Here is a 22370-nt window from a genome sequence, read left to right as displayed (position 1 = left end):
TGTCTAAGTGTAAAGTTGTCATATGATCCTGCAATTCCACTCCTGGGCATATATCCAAAGAAAACTAATTTGAAATGATACATGAACCCTGTGTTCACTGCATTACTATTTACAGTAGTCAAGACATAGAAACAATCTCAATATCCATCAACAGATAAATGGATAAAGATAATGTGGTATACACACACACACACACATAATGGAATACTGATCCACCATAAAAAAGAATGAAATAATGCAGCATGAAATTTGCAGCAAGGTGAATGGGCCTAGAGATTATCAAACTGTGAAGTAAATCGGAAAGAGAAAGACAAACATCTATCACTTACATGTGGAATCTAAAATATGATGCAAATAAACTTATCTACAAAACAGAAACAGACCCACAGAGAGAACAGACCTGTGGTTGCCAAGGGGAAGAAGGGTGGGGGAGGGGTGGACTGGGAGTCTGGGGTGAGCAGATGCAAACTATTATACAGAGAGTGGATAACAAGATCCTACTGCATAGCACAGGGAATGGTATTCCATAGTCTGTAACAAACCATAATGGCATATAATATGAAAAAGAATATATAAGCACACATATATTCATATATACATATATATCATTCTATATATATGAAACTGAATCACTGCTGTACAGCAGAAATCAACACAACTATACTAAATCAACTATATGTCAATAAAATAAATTTTTTAAAAAGTCTTCATTCAATCTCTTTCTTCTAGTCAATTTTAAAAATAATCATTCCAATTAATTCACAGAGTAAATGCAACTCAGACTTAATCTGTTAAGACATTACTGAATTACTCCTGGAAGCCCTAGTTGCTCTCACAGGCTCACTGAAAGCATTTCACACTCCTGTATAATAGAGTAGAAGATTCCACTTTACCTGAATAAACTACTAAGTACCAGTTGAGATCAATCACTGTTTCATTTTGTTGTCTACTAACATTGACAATATGTTCATCCGCCCTATGGAATAGGGAAGAGAAAAAAATGCAATAGATAGAATTAGGTAAAGATAAAAATTTAACTTCAATTTAGGAGACATGGTTTATGTTGGAAAACGATTCCCAGCTCATAGGGCCTGGTGTCCCTCCACCTTATAAAAATTCAACTTGAATCATGAGTTTCAGTTTTCAAAACTGTCTGGGAGGAAGCTACTGAGGGTCAGACATAGGGAGAGACCATGGGAGGGTCATATTCCCCCAACAGGAACTTTTTCTTCAGGGAAACTATGTGAGGGTCAGAAGAGGAGGCTGAATGAGCTTTACCTCTCCCCCTGGCTCTGTGGGAAGGGGGGCTTCCCATAGACTTTCAGCACTTTGGGTTAGACCAAGAATCACTCACCAGGCTTGAAGCCACCAGTCCTGCAGGGTGTAGGCGACCTGGAGCAGGAAACACAGTCACTCAGACACTGAGCCCCACCCCGCTCACAGGATGGGGGAGGGGAAGGCTCAGGACACGGAGGCGGTCCTTCCGGCTCAGGTCTGCGCCAAGCCCCCCACCCCAGATGGCCACAGGTCAGGGGAGGGCACGCTACATTTTAATATCTCCAAAAGACATTCTTCTTTTCCTAGAAGCTCTCTGTCATGTATACACAACACCAGTAAAGCTCACTTATTTAGCTCCCCACAAAAAATGCTTTTCAATACAAATCCAGATGGACTGCAAATACAGTAATAATAGTGTAAACGTTGGAGATTTTCAAATCAAAGAAACTTAATAGGTACTGTGATGGTCAGTTTTCTATGTCAGCTTGGCCAGGCCAGTCTCCAATGATTCAAACACCGGTCTTGACATTGCCATGAAGGTATTTTGCAACTGTGGTTCACATCCATCATGAGAACTGAAGTAGAAGAGATCACCCCCAAGACAGTGATGGCCTCATCCAGTCAGTCAGAGGCCTGAAGAGCAAAACCTGAGGCTTCTCAGAGGAGGAAGAAATTCTGCTTCAAGACAGCAGCATAGCTCCTGCCTGAGGTTCCAGCCTTCAGGCCTGCTTTCCTGATTTCACATTCACCCAACTAGATCCCACAACTGCATGAGCCAATTCTTTGAGATAAATCTCTTCATATACATATTAAGAATAGTATACTTTATAGTATACTTTATAAATAAAGTATAAATAATATGTAAACACCAAGCTGAGGGCATACCAAAAATTGTCTCTATTTACCTGAGCTGCGATGTTCACTAGAATGAGGAAAATGATGACAAACCAGTGAGCACTGGCTGTGAAGTAATTCTTGTAGGTCTTACAACCAACTTGTCCCTTTGAATGGTCCTCTAGGGGTAGTTTAACCAGTATATCCTCAGTCTGTGAGGGGAAAAATGGCAGTGAGAGATAAAACATTAAGTAATTGGTTCCTGAATATCAGAAGTTCAAAAGTAACTTTATTGCAAAAATGTGGGGACACACACAAAACTCATATGCTGGCAGGAGTGAAATATAGTCCATCATCTAAAGAGAAGGGTGTGGAAATATCTAGACAAACCACATATGCATTTATGCTTGGACCCTGCCATCCCACTCCTAGGAATCTATTAGAAATAAGAAAACATCATCTGCATGAGGTTTTTCATAGTTGGGTGGCGTTGCTTAAAGTCAATCACGACTCTCAACACAAGCACAACATACCCCATTCAAGTATAAATGCAGAAGCTTGTTCAAAATAATACACAGAATGATATGGAACTAACATTTAGCTCTTAATCTTTTATTTTGTCATTCAATGATGGAAACATAAAACATAACTGAGCCTCAAAATACTAGCCAAATACAGTAAACTGAGCTCACACAGCAAGTTGGAGTAAGGTGAATCTGGGTAGCAGGGGGTAGCACGTGATTAAAATCTATGTGGCTCCTGAATTTCAGAGAGTGACTCCAGGCTCCTGGGTTTGGATGTCAAGGAGGACCTGTGTATATATAACTGGAGCAGACCGAAGGCCCACTGAGGCCTCCAAGAGCAGACAGACCAGGGCATGTTGCAAGATGAGAAACTTACATCGTGGTCCTCTGGGGCCGCATCTTTCACTGAGGGTGTGGAAGACTCTTGAGGCTGGTCTGGAGACTTGGGAGATGGTTCAGACTCCTCAGTCTTCTTCTTTGAAAGGAAACCAGAATCTATTCTGGATTTTAGGAACTCAGTGAAAGGCCCCTTTTGCCCCATTTCACCCTAAAATTAAAAAAAAAAAAAAACTGAAAAGAATGTATTTGCATTTGGTAATACTACTGCTGCTGCTGCTGCTAAGTCACTTTAGTCGTGTCTGACTCTGTGCGACCCCATAGACTGCAGCCCACCAGGCTCCCAGTCCCTGGGATTCTCCAGGCAAGAACACTGGAGTGGGTTGCCATTTCCTTTTCCAATGCATGAAAGTGAAAAGTGAAAGTGAAGTCGCTTAGTTGTGTCCTACTAGTAACGACCCCATGGACTGCAGCCTACCAGGCTCCCCCACCCATGGGATTTTCCAGGCAAGAGTTTGGGAGTGGGTTGCCATTGCCTTCTGCTTGGCAATACTAATCTAATATAAATGCTAATCAAGAGAAGTAAACGGATCTTAAGTTATGATTTTTGTAAGAAAGTTATCATTAGTTCTGAAATTCTTGTGGACAAATCTAGTTCAGTTCAGCTTGACACAGAACTGAGCATTGTGTTCTCTGCCAAACCCTGTGTTAGGTACTGGGGGATGTGAAAGAAATGTGTGCTCATGTGTTAAAGATGGAGATCATTAACATAATAAATGGGAGGCCACTCCAGTATTCTTGCCTGGAAAATCCCATGGACAGAGGAGCCAGGTGGGCTACAGTCCATGGGGTTGCAAAGAGTCAGACATGACTGAGCAACTAAACAACATGTTTGAGAAATCCGAGCCCCATGGGGAGTGGAGAATCTACACAGGGAACTACTTCTAGGGAGGTAGAGGTCCTGCATTTTAATAATCTTTCCCGGAGTAGAACTTCACTTGATAAGTGAGGGATCTGGCCATGGGCCTGTGGAACAGACAAGGGTTTAGGACACTGTTGCTGAGACCCAGAGGCAAACAAGCCAAGACTGAAGCATCAACCAACCAGTAAGCCTGAAATATTCTCATTTATCTCCAGTCCACCACCGACCTAGCATAGGAGTTGTGGATTGAACAGTAGCCCCCAAAAGTATGTTCAAGACCTAAACATGACATCTGTGGATATGACCTTATTGAGATACAGGCTCTTTGCAGAGGTAATCAAGTTAAGATGAGGTCATACTGGAACAGGGTGACCCTACATCCAGTAATACTGATGTCCTTATGAGAAGAGACCCATACAGACACAGGGACAATGGCCACGTAACATCAGAGGCAGAAACCACAGTGCTGCAGCTAGAAGCCAAGGAACACCAAGGGAAACAGATGAACACCAGAGACTGGAGGGAAGGATTCTCCCCTCTGGAGTCTTCAGAGAGAGCATGGCCCTGCCAGCACCTGGATTTGGGACCCGTAGCCTCCAGAACAGGGAAACAACAAACTTCTGTTGTTTTAAGTCACCCAGTTTGCGGTGTTTTGTTACAGCAGCTCTAAAAACTGACATCCTAGCTTAAGCTCACGCTGCTGTCTCCTCAGCTTTACTAAGCCTTGTAACTGCTTCTGCCATCGCCCCTCCAGTGACCATCAGAGGACTTTTAACTCCCACATCAGACCATATCCCTCCTCTGCTCTGGACCATCCAAGGTTTCCATCCCACTTCCGGTCCCCTGCCCACTGCCTGGAGACCAGCTCCCTCCCATCCCCCTGCTCACTCTCCTCAGACACGCTGGTCCTCCTGTCGTTCCTCCAACCTGCCAGGTCAGCTCCTTCCTTAGGACACTCTGCCTCAGACTCCCTCCCCCAGGTGACCGTGTGGTCCCCACCTTCATGTCACTCAGACTCTATGAGGCAGCAGCTCCTCAGAGAGGCTAGGATGTCACCTTCTCTGACACATCCTCCCCATAAGAACAGGTGCCCCATGAAGGCAGGGCCTTGTCCTCCTGCTGCACAGGCCCCCACACGTATCAGGCACATAGAGACCTGGGCAGTGAGACCAGCAACTGGAGACACTAGCAGAGAGGTCATCTCTGACCCGGGTGCTTGGCTACCAAACCTCACTTCTGGTGTTAACGGAAGATGCTGTTTAGCAAACTGCATTTGACTATCACATGGTTACAAACAGGTCTTAGTATCTGTAATTTCCAAATTAGTATACTTTGACTTAAATCCTGGAAGGAGAAAACAAAATCTTGTACATAAAATAGCATTATTGTCCTTAACAAATTTCATTAGAACAGTGGTGACTCAGTAATTCCATGGTAGCACTTTAGGGTTTATGTGGCTTAGAGCATAACAGTGACATTTCTATGGTCTTTGAATTCATCCTCAGAGGCATGAGTACCACCAGCTCTGGGAAGAAGGGGGCAAAAAACTGAGGGAGAAGAGGGCATTTACCATGAACCCAAGAGAGTGACCTATTGAGAGGATCTGGCCTTCGCCACAGTGCTAGCAAGTGCTAGCAAGCTCCACAGATTTCTAGAAACTACTTACATTTTCCAATATCAGAGTGTTACTTGCAGCTTTTAGGTACTGCAACTGATGAGTCACTAAAATTGTGATCTTATCTTTCAAAGCTTGGCAAATACACCTGCAAATATAAAAGGTATAGCACGCAAAAGCACATTAATGGGATACTCCAAAGTAAAAAATTTATACTTTTAAAACATAGTGAGACAAAAACAACACAATAGTTAAAAATCTGTAGTTTAAATACCAAATAAATGAAAAATTTAATAGAAACATAAATCAATGAATCTGGCAAGGTCTTCAAATTCATCAGCAGCAAACTTGACTCCAGCTCCACTAAAAAAAATTCTAAAAAGCAGTCCAATGAAGGAGGCACCAAGAGCTAAATTATTTTACCTAAAACTCAGCTTCAGTTCAATTCGGTTCAGTTCAGTCGCTCAGTCATGTCCGACTCCCTGCGACCCCATGAATCGCAGCACGCCAGGCCTCCCTGTCCATCACCAATTCCCGGAGTCTACTCAAACTCATGCCCATCGAGTCGGTGATGTCATCCAGCCATCTCATCCTGCGTCGTCCCCTTCTCCTCAAGCCCCTAATCCCTCCCAGCATCAGGGTCTTTTCCAATGAGTCAACTCTTCGCATCAGGTGGCCAAAGTACTGGAGTTTCAGCTTCAGCATCAGTCCTTCCAATGAACACCCAGGACTGATCTCCCTTAGGATGGACTTGTTGGATCTCCTTGCAGTCCAAGGGACTCTCAAGAGTCTTCTCCAACACCACAGTTCAAAAGCATCAATTTTTTGGTGCTCAGCTTTCTTCACAGTCCAACTCATATCCATACATGACCACTGGAAAAACTATAGCTTTGACTAGACGGACCTTTGTTGGCAAAGTAATGTCTCTGCTTTTTAAAATGCTATCTAGGTTGGTCATAAGTTTCCTTCCAAGGAGTAAATGTCTTTTAATTTCATGATTGCAATCACCATCTGCAGTGATTTTGGAGCCCCAAAAAATAAAGTCTGACACTGTTTCCACTGTTTTCCCATCTATTTCATCAAGAAAAGCAATTGAGCAACACTGAGATTCCAAAACTCGACTGAACTAAAGCCCTTTGTTATTTTTATGTGAGAATAGGAGAACAGGAATCTATGTCATATAAAAATGTGTACATTTTTAGGCAATTTTCTATGTGATTATTTATGATTTCCAATGTACATATTAACAACAAAAATGAATAGTTTCTTGATAACCTTTGCCAGAGTGCATATTCTAGACCCTTCCCCCCAAATAATATTAGGCAGAAAATGAACACTGGCATGGCCTCCATCAGTCTCTTCAACATTCCCAGTCCCACTCAGGAAGCAATTCTTCTTTCATGAGGACTGAACACCTTCCAACCATGGATATGAAAGAACAGAATCCAAATGGCCCAAATCGGAGTGGAAATCAACCAACAAATCAAAAGACATACCACTTCTCTTAGCCAAGACCCCTGTATGGTCAGACCACCCAAAATGGCTGTTCTCTTGCTCTCTGTACATCCCCTGCCTGACCAGTACCTGCTTCAATTACACCTCCTCACATGACTGACCTTCCTATATGTGTGTCCCAAGGCCCAGCTAATGACTATTCTAGCTTTAGATCAGAGTCCTCCACTATGCGTGTCAAAGGGGCAGGAGGGGCATGACCCTCTGCTGGTTTCCATGGTAACTAACAAGCCAACTGGATGTTAATTCCCCTGAAACTGGTAATTACCTCCTGCCTGTTAAGAGCAACAGCTGCTGCCAAGTTCTGCCGAGGTGTGACCCAACAATCCCCTCACTATCCCTCACATTATTAAATGTATCCTTTCACAGTAATCCCTCAGAATGCTTCTACATTTTAAATTCAGACCCCCAAGGGATTCAACCCCAGTTTCATCCCACTGGGTCCGCAATCCCCCCTGCCCGGCCAGGAAGTTAGTGCCTGGGTCAGGACCCTGGTGACTATAGGCAGGGCTCCAGAGAGGTAACCTAGGAGCCCGAGCTCTTCGCAGAGCAAATCTCAGGAACAAGGGCCAGAGCTCAGCCTGTGAGTGAGTCAGGTGGAGAGTCTGGAGGCAGCAGACTGCAGCTCAGTCCCTCTCACGAGCTTGATGACGTCAGACAAGCTACTAAACAAACCTCAGTTTCTCCATCTCAAACAATGTCAATGACAACTCACCCCATGTTCTGAGAAATCAAACCACCAATTCGCCCAGTAAATGTCAGCCCCCTTCCCCACTCCTCGCTGACCACGGGCTGTCATGTGTTTTGGACTCAGGACAGAAAAGTCCTAAGGGGACACTCTGGATACTGGGTCTGTGATCAGAAGCAAGACCCCAGGATGTAGACACTCAAACCATTGCTTCATTAAGTCCAAAAGGATTCATTTTTACCTTTTGAGATGTCTTAGTTCAATATTTGTACCTAAGTTTCTTGACTGAGGAAGCCCTCTTCAGTCTTAGGACTAAAGCTTTTAATGTAAATGTTTCTCCTTAATTTGTAATTACTTGCCAATTGTCCCTGAAAGTGGCTGTAAATCAAATCTGATGGGTTGCTATGTTCAAGATAGAGCAACCCAAAAGTTGTAAAATGTTTTCTTCCTAATATTCCATCACATATAATGTAATATAAATAATTCCAAAGTGACCAATTAATGGCTTTGATTTCTTTCTAAATAATGCTTTTTATTAAGCATAATTTATTTAGCATTATTATTGAGGACTGTGGGAAGACAGAGGGCACGGGCACCCCCTGGAGGAGCAGGAGGCAAAGGCAGGACCCACCTTTCACCTTTCTCCTGTGTCCTGCTGCAATGCTCCCCAGCTCTGGGACAGAGGGACCAGTATGTACATACAGACGGACATGAGAAAGGACCGCCCACAGAGCTATCACAGCCAGACACCCAGTGAGTAAGGGGATGAGCTGGAAAGGCTGATGAGTGCAGTCAGCAAAGAAACTTGTTTGTTTGTTGACCTTTAGCTGTTTCCTGAACGTGGGGTGGGGGAGTTGAGAAGGGCTGGAGCAGGAGGGTGAGCTGTGTAGACAGCAGTGTGGCAGTCTGATCAGGACAGACCCGAAGAGCTGATGACGCAGGAGGCAGGGGGTCTGATGATGTGGGGCTGAAACACATCGGGATCCATAGCATAGTGAGACAGCATCAGTTCGCCTAAGGCCTCTCACCTTTAGGCAAGAGAACCCACTTAGTGTTCAAGCGTAAAGTGGTAAAACCTTAACAACCTTGGATATAGCCTCACGACTGAAGGAAACTCCTAACATCAAGTACAAGTGCGATTCATCCACTTTTAATGAAAGCCTCCAGCTGCCACTTCTGCCTCTGTTCAGCACTCACTACCCTGTATGGAAACTCTCTAAAGCTTGACTCCGCTGACCTTTCCCTGGCATCTGTCTTAACAAGCTCCACGTAGAGACAGGTTCCTCAGAGGCAGGAATGAGAGCTGGGTGTCCTCGTCTCCCTTATTCTGCCCAGTGTGGTCCTTCCCCTCTCCTGGCTCACTGTCCTCCTTGTAAACTGAGAGGTTTTGTGTAGGAACATCTGTAAGGGCATCTAACTCAGTGCACACAGCAGGGTGTCAATAAGTGCAGCTGGAAGGTGCTTTGGCTTTAATAAAGTGAACAGCAAGGGAACTAACTCTGGGGGGAGATGTGGAGGCTGTTTTAGCAAAAGCAAGTTCATGAGGCTTTCAAGGAGGCCAATCTAGACTCCATCCAAGGCCTCAGTCAGTATATGTTAAGACATACACAGAAAAGCATCATAGTTGTTCTCCTTCAGGGGTTCTATGGCCAAGCAAGAGCCACTGACACCAAATTCCAGAATCACAAAGTGAGTCAGGATTTTAGAAAGATTCTAAATAACAGATTCACATTCAAGTGAACCCTATATTGTGGGACCAAGTATTCATTCCACAAGCATCCATGAAGAGACATTAAATGATTAAAGCCATACTCTGATATCAAGTATGGCTCTGATAAATTACTCTTGAATTCTAGGCTTTGCTAAGTATTTTCAAACCTACAGAATAATAAGCATAAGCTAACAGGGCCTTTCCATGGAAGCTCTATGTCAGTACTGAAAACTGTGTACCTTCTAATATGCCTTAAATGATGGAGGAAAAGAACTGGCAGCCAAGTATCAGATTACAGAGTTCCACTCTATGATTTAAAAATTGGATATCATCCTCTTATTCCAGGGGTGTGGGTCCATCCACAGTGTCTGGATCCATCAACTGCAAGTCACAGGGTAGAATCTGCCATCTATCCCTGACTCCCTAAAGCCTGGACCCCGCTGGCCTCCACACACTGGAAGCACCTGCTGTATGCTCCTGTCTTGACCTCATCATGAGGCAAGATTTCTCTACAATGGATCTTCTTTTGAGGGAAAAAAGGGAGAGAAGGACAACAGCACATAGCAAGCTGAGTCTCCTGAAGCACAAAGGCTTTCCTGAGCTCCCTCCCCTGATCCCTACAGGGATCTTGGAAAGAAGAAGTGATAGGAAACAGGAGCAAACTCACTGTTCGAACAAGTGCCTGCTGACTCCTGCATCCACTGCACTGAGCGGATCGTCCAGGAGGTAGATGTCTGCATCCTGATACACGGCTCTAGAAAACATAGAGAGACATCAGAAGACACTTCACACTCCCTGAGTCTCATCTCTGAATCATGACAGTGTCCAGCAACTTCATGTTCCTTCTACAAGTCCAGGGAAAGGACCAAGACCCTGCTTCACACAGGCCCACCTGGTGAGCGGGGTCTGTGTGCTCACGTCCACTAGGAGCTCTGGAGGAGGAGGGGCAGGATGGCAACTGAAACCCCATTTACCTGGCGAGGCTGACCCGGGCTTTCTGTCCTTCACTCAGCGGGGTTCCTCCATCTCCTATCACAGTTTGATCTCCTTCCTTCAAATTCTGCAAATTCTATAAGGAGATAGAAAACGGAAAAAAGAAAAAGATTTAAAATGTGTTCTCCTGCCATTCTAACCTTTCAGCAGTAGTTCTTCCCACAAGTGTTTGATCAACGATAATGGGATTATTTCATAGTGAATAACTATAACCTTGAACATTAAAAAAACAAACCTCTCAGGGTTTTTCATCTTTGCTTCATTCTGTAGTTTTTCACAGCATTTAGACATTCAACCATTTTAACAGATATTATTGAGGACTGACTACACACCAGGCATTGTTCTGGGTGCAGTGGATTTAGCCATGAGGAAACAAAGTCCCTACAGTTTCTTTCCATGTTGAGTGCAAGGACTGAGGACGGAAGGAAAAGGAAGCCAGCACAGGGGGATGGAGAGTGAAGGAGGGAAGTGAGTCCACACTGGGGGGTGGGGGGTGAGGGAGGCTCTGCTCAGAGGGGGTGTGAGCAGATCTGGGGTGGGGAGGGGCTCAGGCAGACCTGGAGAGGCTGCTCCTCACAGAGGGAGGGGTAGGTGCAGGAGCCCCGGGGAGCCAAGGGGTTCAGGACAAGCAAGGAGGCAGGAGAGCAGAGTGAGAATAAGGGAAGAGAGGGCAGAGCTGGAGCAGGAGGGCCTGGGGTCACTCCAGTAAAGGAGGAAGGGGAGGACTTACACGGTCTTGGGTTTTTAAAGAATCACTCCTGCGCTTTGTGGAAAACAGGCAGTAAGTGGGAAAGGGGAAGAGTGAATATAAGTGAGGAGGCTACTGGAAAAATCTAGGTGAGAGATGACCATGGTCAGGACCAGAGTGAGAGCAGTGAGAATGGAGAGATGGGGTCACACTCCAGACACATTTGGAAGGTGTCCGTGTTCTGACCACGCAGACTAGGAGGGCAGTCCATGTTTATAATGGTTACATCATGTACAGAAGAATTGCCTTGCAGACCGGTCCTGCAGGGACCCACCAGACTCTGCCGCATGGACACCCGAGGGTGGCGGAGGCCCCAGAACGTTGTTCACATTACTGGTCCAAAGCATTGACCCCGGGGGAAGAAAAGTGAATATCAGCCACTGTCCCAGCATCTGCTCTTCTGCAGAGATGCTCGGATGTGGGGAGAAAGAAGGGCTGAGCTTCACCAGAAAGGCGAAGTCATGAAAGAAATACCCCACCCTGGCCTGGGTCTCTGGAGTCTGCTCTGGGCATCAGGAGCTGGATGTGATTAAAGTAAAGAGGAAATGCCTGATATCTGTTTACTCCACACCCCACCTTACACCTTCATCTATCACCTGCTTTTTAAAAAATTCTTCCTTATAAATTTCCTCAACTGAGAGGCGGCACAGCATGGAGAGGACAAGCATGGAGTCTAGAGTCCTGCAGAAAGGGATCTGAATGAGCTGAGATGAGCTGTTTGATCCTCAAGCCTTAGTTTACCAACTATAAAATGAGGATGTTAATACTGAGGACACTGATAAAGAATCAATAACTCATATACCCTCTTACATGTGCGCACACACAGGGGTGAAAGACAGAAAAATGATTTGCACATGGACTCTGAATAAATGGGAGCTACTGTTCTCACTGTTCTACCTTTGCTTCCCTCTTCTTTTCTTATAGTCACCACATCATTTAATAAAAATCTAGCTCATTCCTGCTAACTTGACATTATTTCTGCCAACACAATTTCCTATTAATAAGAACCCAAGAGAAAGAAACAGAAGCTCATTAAAGGAGCAATTCTGTTTAAACCACATTATTGCAAAATGCTACTCACGTGATACAATCTATGATGTTCAAGCTGTGGTTCAAGTTAAATTACTATTTTCTATTTCCTCAGGAAGAGGGTTTTGGAGTCTTAACTCCTCACCTCTGAAAGACTGTCCCAGGCTTTTTCTCACAGTATAGAAGAATACTTGGATGTCCAGACTGGACTCAACAGACTCGAGGGGAACCCTTTAACACTACTGTTCATGGATTTTTATAACCCAGGAGAGTAACATACTGTTTAATCAGTATTTACATTTTTCTTCCTTTTTGCCAAATTACGTTCTCCCCTCAAGTAAGTTCAGTTTTCATCATTCATTCACTAATTTCATCTAAATCCCAAGGTAGAGTTAAATGTTTCATTTTGTCATTTTCTGTGAAACTCAATGCCATTTCTGAAAACAGTCTCTCCCCTAAAGAAAAGATGCAGTATTAAGAAGAAATGTTAAAGCATTCTATTTTCTTTAAATAAAAATGCAAGTCAAAACCAAATGGAGAGGGAAGCCTAGAGACTGAAAAGGCCTGAGGAGGCATGAGCCAAGGGTCGGTGGGGAGACCTAATGTGCAGGCTGACTCCAGCAATGCTGAAGGAGATTCCCCTGTGAGATGACTGCTGCTGCTGCTGCCGCCAAGTCGTTTCAGTTGTGTCCGACTCTGTGCGACCCCATAGACGGCAGCCCACCAGGCTCCACCGTCCCTGGAATTCTCCAGGCAACAACACTGGAGTGGGTTGCCATTTCCTTCTCTAATGCATGAAAATGAAAATGACTAAGGATGTGTAAACAGAGAATAGTAGGTTGATGACATTCAGGAATCTGGGTTATTTTTCAGGTGAAATAATGTGATTTTTTTTTTTCTCAAAGGCTTTCCTATCTTTCAGAGAAAACTAATGATACATTTGCAGATGAACTAATCTGAGGTCTAGGATCTTCTCTAGGATACTCTGGGGTTGGGGTGGGGCTGGCAGAGGTGGAGATGCAGCTATACTGGCCACCAGCTGCTCCTGGCTGAAGCTGGAGGTGGGTACATGAGGATTCATTACACCATGCTCTCTATTTTTACAGTTTTGCAATTGTCCATTAAAAAAAGAAGTTAAAAGTGAATGAGGGAATTCCCTGGTGGTCCAGTGGTTGGGACTCTGCTCTCACTGCCAAGGTCCTGAGTTCAGTCCCTAGTCAGTGAACTAAGATTGCACAAGGTGTGTGGCAAAGCCCTCCATACCAAAAAGAATGAGTGAAATTTCACAAAATGAAGCAACCACATTGACCCCCACCAAAGTTATTCTGTGGGTGTTGTTATCATATTAGGATTAAAACAGCAACACATATGCCTGCATATTCACCCAGAAGACCAGCATAAATATTAAGCAACAATCAAAGACCTTTCAAAATTAAAAAGAAAGTTCAACTAACTTTAGAGTTTAAACCAACATCATCACTATTTGAAATTTGAGTATATGCAGCTCAAAAGTCATTAATTACCTTTTCCAAAGCACACGCCTTTATTACTTCTTTATATCGGTCTTCTTCATATTTCTTCCCAAATAAAATGTTACTCCTCACAGTTCCTGGAAACACCCAGGGCTGCTGAGAAACATATGCGATCCTCCCGTGGATGTTGACATTCCCCTGGATCAAGGGCAGCTCCCCCAGCAAAGCACTTAACAGTGATGACTGAAACAGACAGCAACACACACATGTGAACAGGGTGCACTCAGGGTGGAACATGTCCTGCAGCATGGCCGACCCCACCCTGGTGCTTGATACACAATAGAACAGGATAAAGTACTGCTCTGGTGATTGTGATTAAAAAAAATAAAAATAATACCATTGGTCAAGGTAAACTAAAGGTTGGTAAGGAATATGAATAGTATAACAATCTATGCTGCCTGAGTTTCCCCCAAACGAAGCGCTCTACTCAGCAAAGACTGATTAAGAATATTTAACATCTTTCTCTAGCAGAGCAGCCCCACAGGATGTGTAGTTCATATATCTGATGTTTAATGCAGTTGGTCCTACATCCGGGATATCCTTTATTTGACAAATACTTGTTCTTAAAAAGCCATGTGTAGAGAATTCCCCGGTGGTCCAGTGGCTGAGACTCTGAGCTCCCAGTGCAGGGGCTGGGGTTCAATCCCTGGTCAGGGAACTAGACCTCACATGCTGCAACTAAGATCTCATTCAGTCAAATAAACAAATATTTTATTTTTTTAAAGTTATGTGTAAAGAATATATCCAAAGACAATGAACTAAAAGAACTCTGAAGTGGGTTGTGTGTGCAGATCATAAGTCCATCATAAAGGAAATCATCACCCTTTCGTGTACATATCCCACATTTAGGTTTCTGTATGTTGTTGTACAAAACACATGAAACTAAGTCAACAGGCAAATTTCAAATTTTTTACAACATATAGATGTGCTGTGTCTGTGTCCACACATCAGAGTGCTCTTTGCCCTGGACTGAAGTGATCTTCTTGTGTATCTGTCTCACCCCAGAACCTGGTTGCTCTGGAGCAGAGGTGTCGAACCCTGGCTCACGTCTGTACCTTTAGCTCCAGCACGTGGCTGCACATTCACTACATGTGCACTGACAGGACCGAGTCAAGTCACGTGAGGAAATGCTCAGAGGTTCCTGGAAGAGCCTGCACCACCTCCAGACTTCCTGGAAGGGCCACTGTGACAAAAAGAAATCCCCATTGTCTCCATCCATTCTGAAGAGCTGTCACATAAATAATTTCCTTCACTGAGATGTTCAATGCTTGACAAGTTGTTCTCAACTGGGCAATGTAGAACACCAAGAAGGAAAACACAGTGTGCATTTATTCAGATTTATTTGCCACGAAACCTTCTTGCAAAATGAATGTTCCATAGAACACACCTAGAGAAACACTGTTCTAGACACACTGAATTCAAACTGTCACACTCAGCTCTGCGCTCCACTCTGAGAATATAACAGGGGCTATTATCAAGCTGTCAAAAGGCATCAGAACGTACCTTTCCTGCGCCCACAGGTCCGACCACAGCTAACAGTTCACCGGGCCTGACAGTAAAGGAAAGGCCTCGTAGGACTGGGGTTCCTGATTCCTGCAAATGAAAGTTACAAAAATGTACCCACTTCAATAAAGTAACACAAATTACTTCAAATAGTGGGGAAAATACCATAAGAGTAATTAAAATGCTAACATAGCCCACATTTTTCTCATTTTAAGACATTGTGTTTTATAGGTCTTTTCATCTACTCCTATCTTCTTGGGAGTTGAAATAGCTTTAGTTGCCTTAGGAAGGCTTCTTTTACCAGATTTCCATATAGACTCAGGTATAGACACCCACAGAATTTAAGGAGTTGAAATGACAAGGAACCTGTTTGAAATGCAAACCGAATGATGCACATAAGCTTATTAAAATAATGTACTTACTAGACTCTTCAGTGTGGGAGGTTTTTACCACTTACCCATTCATAGCCACTCTAGTATCCTTGCCTGGAAATTCCATGGACAGAGGAGCCTGGCAGGCTACAGTCCATGGGTTTACAAAGAGTCTGATACACTGAGCACACATGCAATCTTTGGTTTTAACGATCTCATTAATTTCCACAAGGTAGCGGCAGAAGTACATAGCACGCCTGGCCCTATACTAATAAACACTGCAATTTGAAATCTCCGTTAATCTCTCCACTTTCATTTGATAAAGAAAAAAATCTCAGTGACACTCAGCAAGAAGGGGACACTTTACATAATAAAATCACTCTTGATAAACTAACTCTTGTAAATAATGGTCTAATTTCACGAGCGCTCTAATTTAACACCAATGACAACAAAAAAATGGGGAATAAAGAAAATTATGACATTGTGAGTCAGAGGAATAAAGCCTCAGCTTTATACATGTTACATGCATTACTTCTCCTGGCTAAACAGGGACAATAAAGTACTTCTACTTTAAGGAAAACAAAAACATGAAAATGCATTTGACAGCACGTAATCCAATATGAGGAAGAAGGACAATGTACTCATCATGCCAATCACAGGTCATACTCCTGGGAGACTTGAGGGTATGTATACTTCTTTACATATCCTAAGTGTTAAGAAAATTGTCAGTAACTGTTATGTTTAAAAACACATACACAGTGGTTACATGTAATTAAGTAAAATGCCCAAAAGACTAAAAGCAGAGTCTGTATAAAAAAGTCTAGATAATCTTCCAACTGAAAGATTTCTCTGTAAACAGCTGAACTGATAATAAGACAATCACATACTGAGAAAAATCATTAATTTCCATCACCAAAAAAAAGTTTCAGATTTTAAGAATGAAAAATCAGTGAGAAGCTAGATTTTAATATATGAGAAGCATTTGTTTAAACTTCTCCACTCCTTTCTTCGTGTTGACACTTGGGGTTCCCATTTTACTACTTCTCACTCAGGTATAACAACAAAACAATGAGCCACATACGATCATCATCCCTGTCACTTCCCCCGAAGGTTTGTCAAGACAGGACAGAGTGGCCCTCCCTGTCCAGGCTTCAGGGAGGCACCGCTCAGCCATGACCAGAAGGGGGCAGCATTCGGCAGCTCCGAGGCACTGGGTCCCCTCCCCTCCTGGTTACCCAGGATCAGGGGACACTGACTCAACAAGGATCATCAGCTGAGCCCTGACTCTGTGCAGACACAGTTGGAAACCCCTGCTCCATGAGATTCAGAGGCTCACACAGGACTATTTATTTTAGAGCTTATTAAAGACTGAGACCAAGTCCCGCCAGTTCATGAATGAGACCTGGGTCCCTGAGACCTCCCCCCACCTGCCCACCTGGCTGTCTAGGGGAGCAGGTTACAGAGCTCATGTTTGTCTCCTGCCTCCCAACCGAGCAGGGGCTTCATTCAGACTCAGCTTCTCTCCAAAACCCCAATGTCTGTGCCCTCCTACCTCCCGAGGCCTCTCTCACCCGTGACCTAACCTACTTGGGATTCCCTCTCCTGTGGTGTGGGTTCAGTCTTCCTGACTAACCCACACTCACATAGGAGGGTTTGCACAGAGGACCATGGAACCAGGTTGCAGGCGGGCATTTCAATTCTTGATAAAGGGGCTGCACTGGGGGTGCAACATTTGAGAGCAAATTCTGTTTTTCCTGTTTGCCTGAACATTATACATAAACCAAGTGATGGAACGTTGCGAGCTCTCCATGTCAGCTTTCATATAGTGAAAGCTTTAAACGGAATCACTGGAGCTCATGATGACCACCTGCTGTCTCCTCCTGTCACTGGCTACCACCAAAGCAGCCAGAAGCTTCCAGAAACTTAGGATGGGGGAGACCCCACCCTACCTCACAGCCAAGATCCAGATCACAGCCTCAATCAACGTGTAGTAAGATGGTCTACGAACATCAGTACACAGAAAATGTACATTGATTCCCCAAAGGCTGTTGTCTTTACCAACTAGTTGTGTATTTGTTAGTTAACCCATATCATACTGCAGCATTTTGTATGTCCAATCCTGTAAATTCTAACATATGTAATTTAAGTTCAAGATGTGCTAATACTTTAAAGCTCTGTTGAAAATGAGAGAGAGAACAACCTGTCAGATGTCTTAGGCTGATTTTACACTTAATCTCCAGTAGTTGCAATCCTTATTCCTGATTTTGAGAAGTTTTATAACATATATTCAGTATATGAGCAAGTCACATTTTACACTATGTGTAAAACCTCAAAATTTTCTTATAAGTCTATGTCACAGTTGTCTTATTAGCAGTCATGATCTTGAGATAGAGGACTTGTTACCTTATCCCAAAAAGCAGTTAAATCTTGCACGTCCACAATTGTTTCACCATCTGATGGCAGCAGCTGATGGTCATGCGGTGGTATGTCTTCGAGTAACAGAAAGTCCTACAGAGAAAGGAAAAACAGACAGTTGAGTTTGCAGTATGAAAGCACAAACAAACACAACTGCTTTTCCTGGAATTTAAAACAAACTTTATACAGCCTACATATTTTTCCAACTGTACTTAAAGTGATGGTTTACATCAGAACACACTAAATAATACATAGAATAAAATATACAGTACATCATATATAGCAATATAGTGAATACAGGATACATAGAGTATTACATATATATACACATATACGTTTATATATATATATGTTTGTGTGTATATTATATATATATGTGTGTGTGTGTGTGTGTGTGTGTGTGTATACATATGCATGCATGCATGCTAAGTAACTTCAATCATGTCTGACTCTATGTGACTATGGACAGCAGCCCACCAGGCTCCTCTGTCCACAGGATTCTCTAGGCAAGAATACTGGAGTAGGTTGCTGTTTCCTTCTCCAATATATACATATACATATATATAATATGAAGAGTTTCAGGCCGTGAGGAAAGTTGTAAGTTTCTCAATAAGTGGACTAGTTTCTCCTCAAGAAGAAAGTCTGGCTCCAAACTCCAGCACATTTAGAACCTGCAGCCAGAGGGAACTCTTGAGATGATAAAAAAATCTTAATGTTACCTGTAGGGACCTACATAGTCCCCTGATCAGGCCTCTAGCACTCCATACTCTGCAGGCTCAGACATTCTTAGTTCCTCAAATGCATGGATCCCCTTCTCATACACTAAAAGACTTCATCACATCACCTTCCCCAGGAAAAAGAAACATCAGCCTCCCACCTCTCCCAGCCCTACACATGGAATTCTCCAGGTAATTTCCTCAGACTTCCCAAGAAACATGACCTTCAAAATTACACCAGGGACTGTGCCAATGCACTTCATGGCACTTCTGACTTTTCCTTCCAAGGACTAATGACACACAAGTGTGCATTCACAGTGAGTTTCACTATTTGATTCTTTTTTAATCCCTCACTTGATAAAATATATATTCCAAGCAGGAAGGACTTCTCTGCATGTGCTTACCTGCCACTGTACATACTCATCTAGCCTGCTCCAGAGTTCAGGTAGGTAGTACTCAGTTATTTTGTGAAGTGATGAAAGTGATGAAATAGGTGGATAAATTCCAAATTTACTCCCCCTCCCCCAAAAGGCTAGCATAAACTAAGACAGGGTTTTCCTCTCAAATTATTTTAATCTCAACAACATCCTGCTGTATTTTATATTTGCTAAAATACCTGGTGACTTTGTGTGTTTCTTTCTACAACTAGGGCAATGTTTCCCAGGTTTAGCTTACTTTCAGATGCATGGGGCCTTGACTAAAGACACAGATTCTTTGGGCCCCAGCAAAAACTAGTGAATCAGAAACACCAAGATGTGATCACTTAGTTTTAAAGGCATTCAGGGGATTCTGATGAGCTAGAGAAACGAAATTTTTTAAGCATCGTAGAAATTATATGGGCTGAATAAGAGTCTAATATGTAAAAGAAAAAAAATAGTTCAACAATTATTTCTACTCACCTTGGGACAATTTGTCATGCTAACACCAACCTTCTCACCATGCTTATTCTCAGCCATTGGTCCTGCCTTTACTGAAAACAACTATTGCCTAAAAGACCTCTAAATTCCTAGACCATCATCCTGCCAGAAAATGTATGAACATAAGAGAAAATCTAGATTTCTTGCTCAAATCAATGATGTTTAATCAGGACACAAAGCATCCTGACAAAGCCCCAGGAAAATTCAAAGTTCTCAGCAGGTTATAATTTTAATGTTACGATACACATCTACATGGAAAGGAATTTCAAGCCTCAGACACTGTTCAGGTGCATTTTGGTGGAAAAGAAATAAAAAATCCTACTCAAATATTTGAGCACAATACTCTGAAAAACTCTGCAGATCCCTTTTCATGCATTTCTATTAAGTGCATCACATAATTGATTTCAGAATCAGAATTACCACTGTCTCTGCTACAACCATGCTTGATAGTTAGGCATCTACAGGAGCCCAGACATGATGGAGCTGGAAGGTCGCTTCAGTTGCACATTTTCTGAGCATCGGCTATTTGTGAGGAGTACAAAAATGAACAAGGCACTGTAGCTGCCTTTTAGATAAGTCTGGAGTTCAGAGAAGGAAAGAAATCCACAAACACATGGCTTAGTCAGGACAAAGTCACATCCAGGAGCACAAGGAAAGAGATGTAGGGCCACAGATGATGAAAGCCACATTTAATGAGAGATTCCGCACACCAGAATATACTCACAAGGCAATGCAAGAAACCAGGCTTTGGGCAGAATCCTAGTTCTGTCACTTATGAGAGATGAAAAGATGGATGAACTATTCCATCTGTTATAGGACCTGTTTCCTTACCTGTAAAATGGGGACACTTATGCTTATCCCATTCAATTGCTGTCAGGATCCCATTTCTGTTGGCATTTTATTACAGTAAATTAAAGGTACATCATTGGTAACAACAGAAACAACACTGTATAGGAGATAATCCAAAATATATTCATCTCTCTTACCTGAAATTTTATGTCTATTGATCAGTAACTCCCTATTCCCCCTTTAGCTTTGACTCTGATCCTATGAATTTGATTGTTTTTGATACCTCTTACAAGTGGAATCATATAGCAGGTGTCCTTATATGACTAGCTTATTTCACTCATCATGTCTTCAGGTTTCACCCATGTTGTTGCTATTGCAGTTTCCTTTTTTCCTAACACCGAATAATATTCCGCTTTATGTGCACACTAAATTTTTACTCATTCACCCACCAGTGAACATTCAGGTAGTTTCCACATCTTGGCTATTATGAGTAGCTTTGCAATGAACATGGGAGTACAGATATCTTTTGAAAAGATACCTCTTATTTCATTATATTTGGGAAAATACCCAGAACTGGAATTTTTGAATCATATGGTAGTTCTTTGGGCTTCCCAGGCGGCTCTAGTGGTAAAGAACCTGTCTGCCAATGAAGGAGACAAAAGAGAAGCAGGTTCTATAGGTCTTAATGATCTGGATAACTGCAATAGTGTGATCACTCACCTAGAGCCAAGCATCCTACAGTGTGAGGTCAAGTGAGCCTTGGAAGCTTTACTATGAACAAAGCTAGTAGAGTGATGGAATTCTAGCTGAGCCACTTCAAATCCTAAAAGATGATGCTGTTAAAGTGCTGCAGTCAATATGTCAGCTAATTTGGAAAACTCAGCAGTGGCCACAGAAGTGGAAAAGGTCAATTTTCATTCTGATCCCAAAGAAGTGAAAGTCGCTCAGTCATGTCTGACCCTTTGCAACTCCATGGACTATACAGTTCATGGAATTCTCTAGAATACAGTGGGTAGCCTTTCCCTTCTCCAGGGGATCTTTCCAACCAAGGGATCAAACCCAGGTCTCCTGTACCACAGGCAGATTCTTTACTAGCTGAGTCACCAGGGAAGCCTAATCCAAAAGAAAGGTAAGGTCAAAGAATGTTCAAACTACTGCACAATTGTGCTCATTCCACATTCTAGCAAAGTAATGTTCAAAATCCTTCAAGCTTCAGCAGTATGTGAACTGAGAACTTCCAGATGTACAAACTGGATTTAGAAAACGTAGAGAAACCAGAGGTAAATTGCCAATATCTGTTGAATAATAGAAAGAGCAAGAGAATTCCAGAAAAACATAGACTTCTGCTTCACTGACTATTCTAAAGCCTTTGACTGTGTGAATCACAACAAACTGAAAAATTCTTAAAGAGATGGGAATACCAGACCACCTTAACTGCTTCCTGAGAAACCTATATGCAGGTCAGGAAGCAACAGTTGAAACCAGACATGGAACAATGAACTGGTTCAAAATTTGGAAAGGAGTACGTCAAAGCCATATATTGCCACCTGTTTATTTAAATTATATGCAGAGTACATTATGTGAAATGCTGGGTTGGATGAAGCACAACCTGGAATCAAGATTGCCAGGAGAAATATCAATAACCTCAGATAGGCAGATGACAGTGAAGAGGAACTAAAGAGCCTCTTGATGAAAGTGAAAGAGGAGAGTGAAAAAGTTGGCTTAAAATTCAACATTCAAAAACCTAAGATCATACCATCCAGTCCCATCACTTGATGGCAAATAGATGGAGAAACTGGAAGCAGCGAGAGACTTTACCTTTTGGGCTCCAAAATCACTGCAGATATGAAATTAAAAGACACTTGCTCCTTGGAAGAAAAGCTATGACCAACCTAAACAGCTCATTAAAAAGCAGAGGCATCACTTTGCTGACAAAG

At 42.9% G+C, this 22370-nt stretch overlaps 1 protein-coding gene across 1 annotated transcript in view; it reads right to left on the bottom strand.

The window, feature by feature from the left end:
* The window catches only part of LOC110127202 (ATP-binding cassette sub-family C member 4-like), a 107697-nt gene that overhangs the window by 53258 nt on the left and 32069 nt on the right, over positions 1-22370 (bottom strand). The window contains exons 10-19 of the mRNA XM_070471120.1: positions 18000-18104; positions 15226-15315; positions 13714-13905; positions 10395-10489; positions 10088-10174; positions 5561-5657; positions 3013-3183; positions 2184-2324; positions 1355-1392; positions 894-976 (exon numbers count right to left, since the gene is read on the bottom strand). Of these exons, the coding sequence (XP_070327221.1) occupies positions 894-976; positions 1355-1392; positions 2184-2324; positions 3013-3183; positions 5561-5657; positions 10088-10174; positions 10395-10489; positions 13714-13905; positions 15226-15315; positions 18000-18104 (1099 nt within the window). The remainder of the gene's footprint in view (positions 1-893; positions 977-1354; positions 1393-2183; positions 2325-3012; positions 3184-5560; positions 5658-10087; positions 10175-10394; positions 10490-13713; positions 13906-15225; positions 15316-17999; positions 18105-22370) is intronic.

Source organism: Odocoileus virginianus, chromosome 8, assembly GCF_023699985.2.
Source record: "Odocoileus virginianus isolate 20LAN1187 ecotype Illinois chromosome 8, Ovbor_1.2, whole genome shotgun sequence".
Lineage (NCBI taxonomy): Eukaryota > Metazoa > Chordata > Mammalia > Artiodactyla > Cervidae > Odocoileus > Odocoileus virginianus.
The sequence above is the reverse complement of the archived record's forward strand: the minus strand, read 5'-3'. Positions and strand labels throughout refer to the sequence as shown.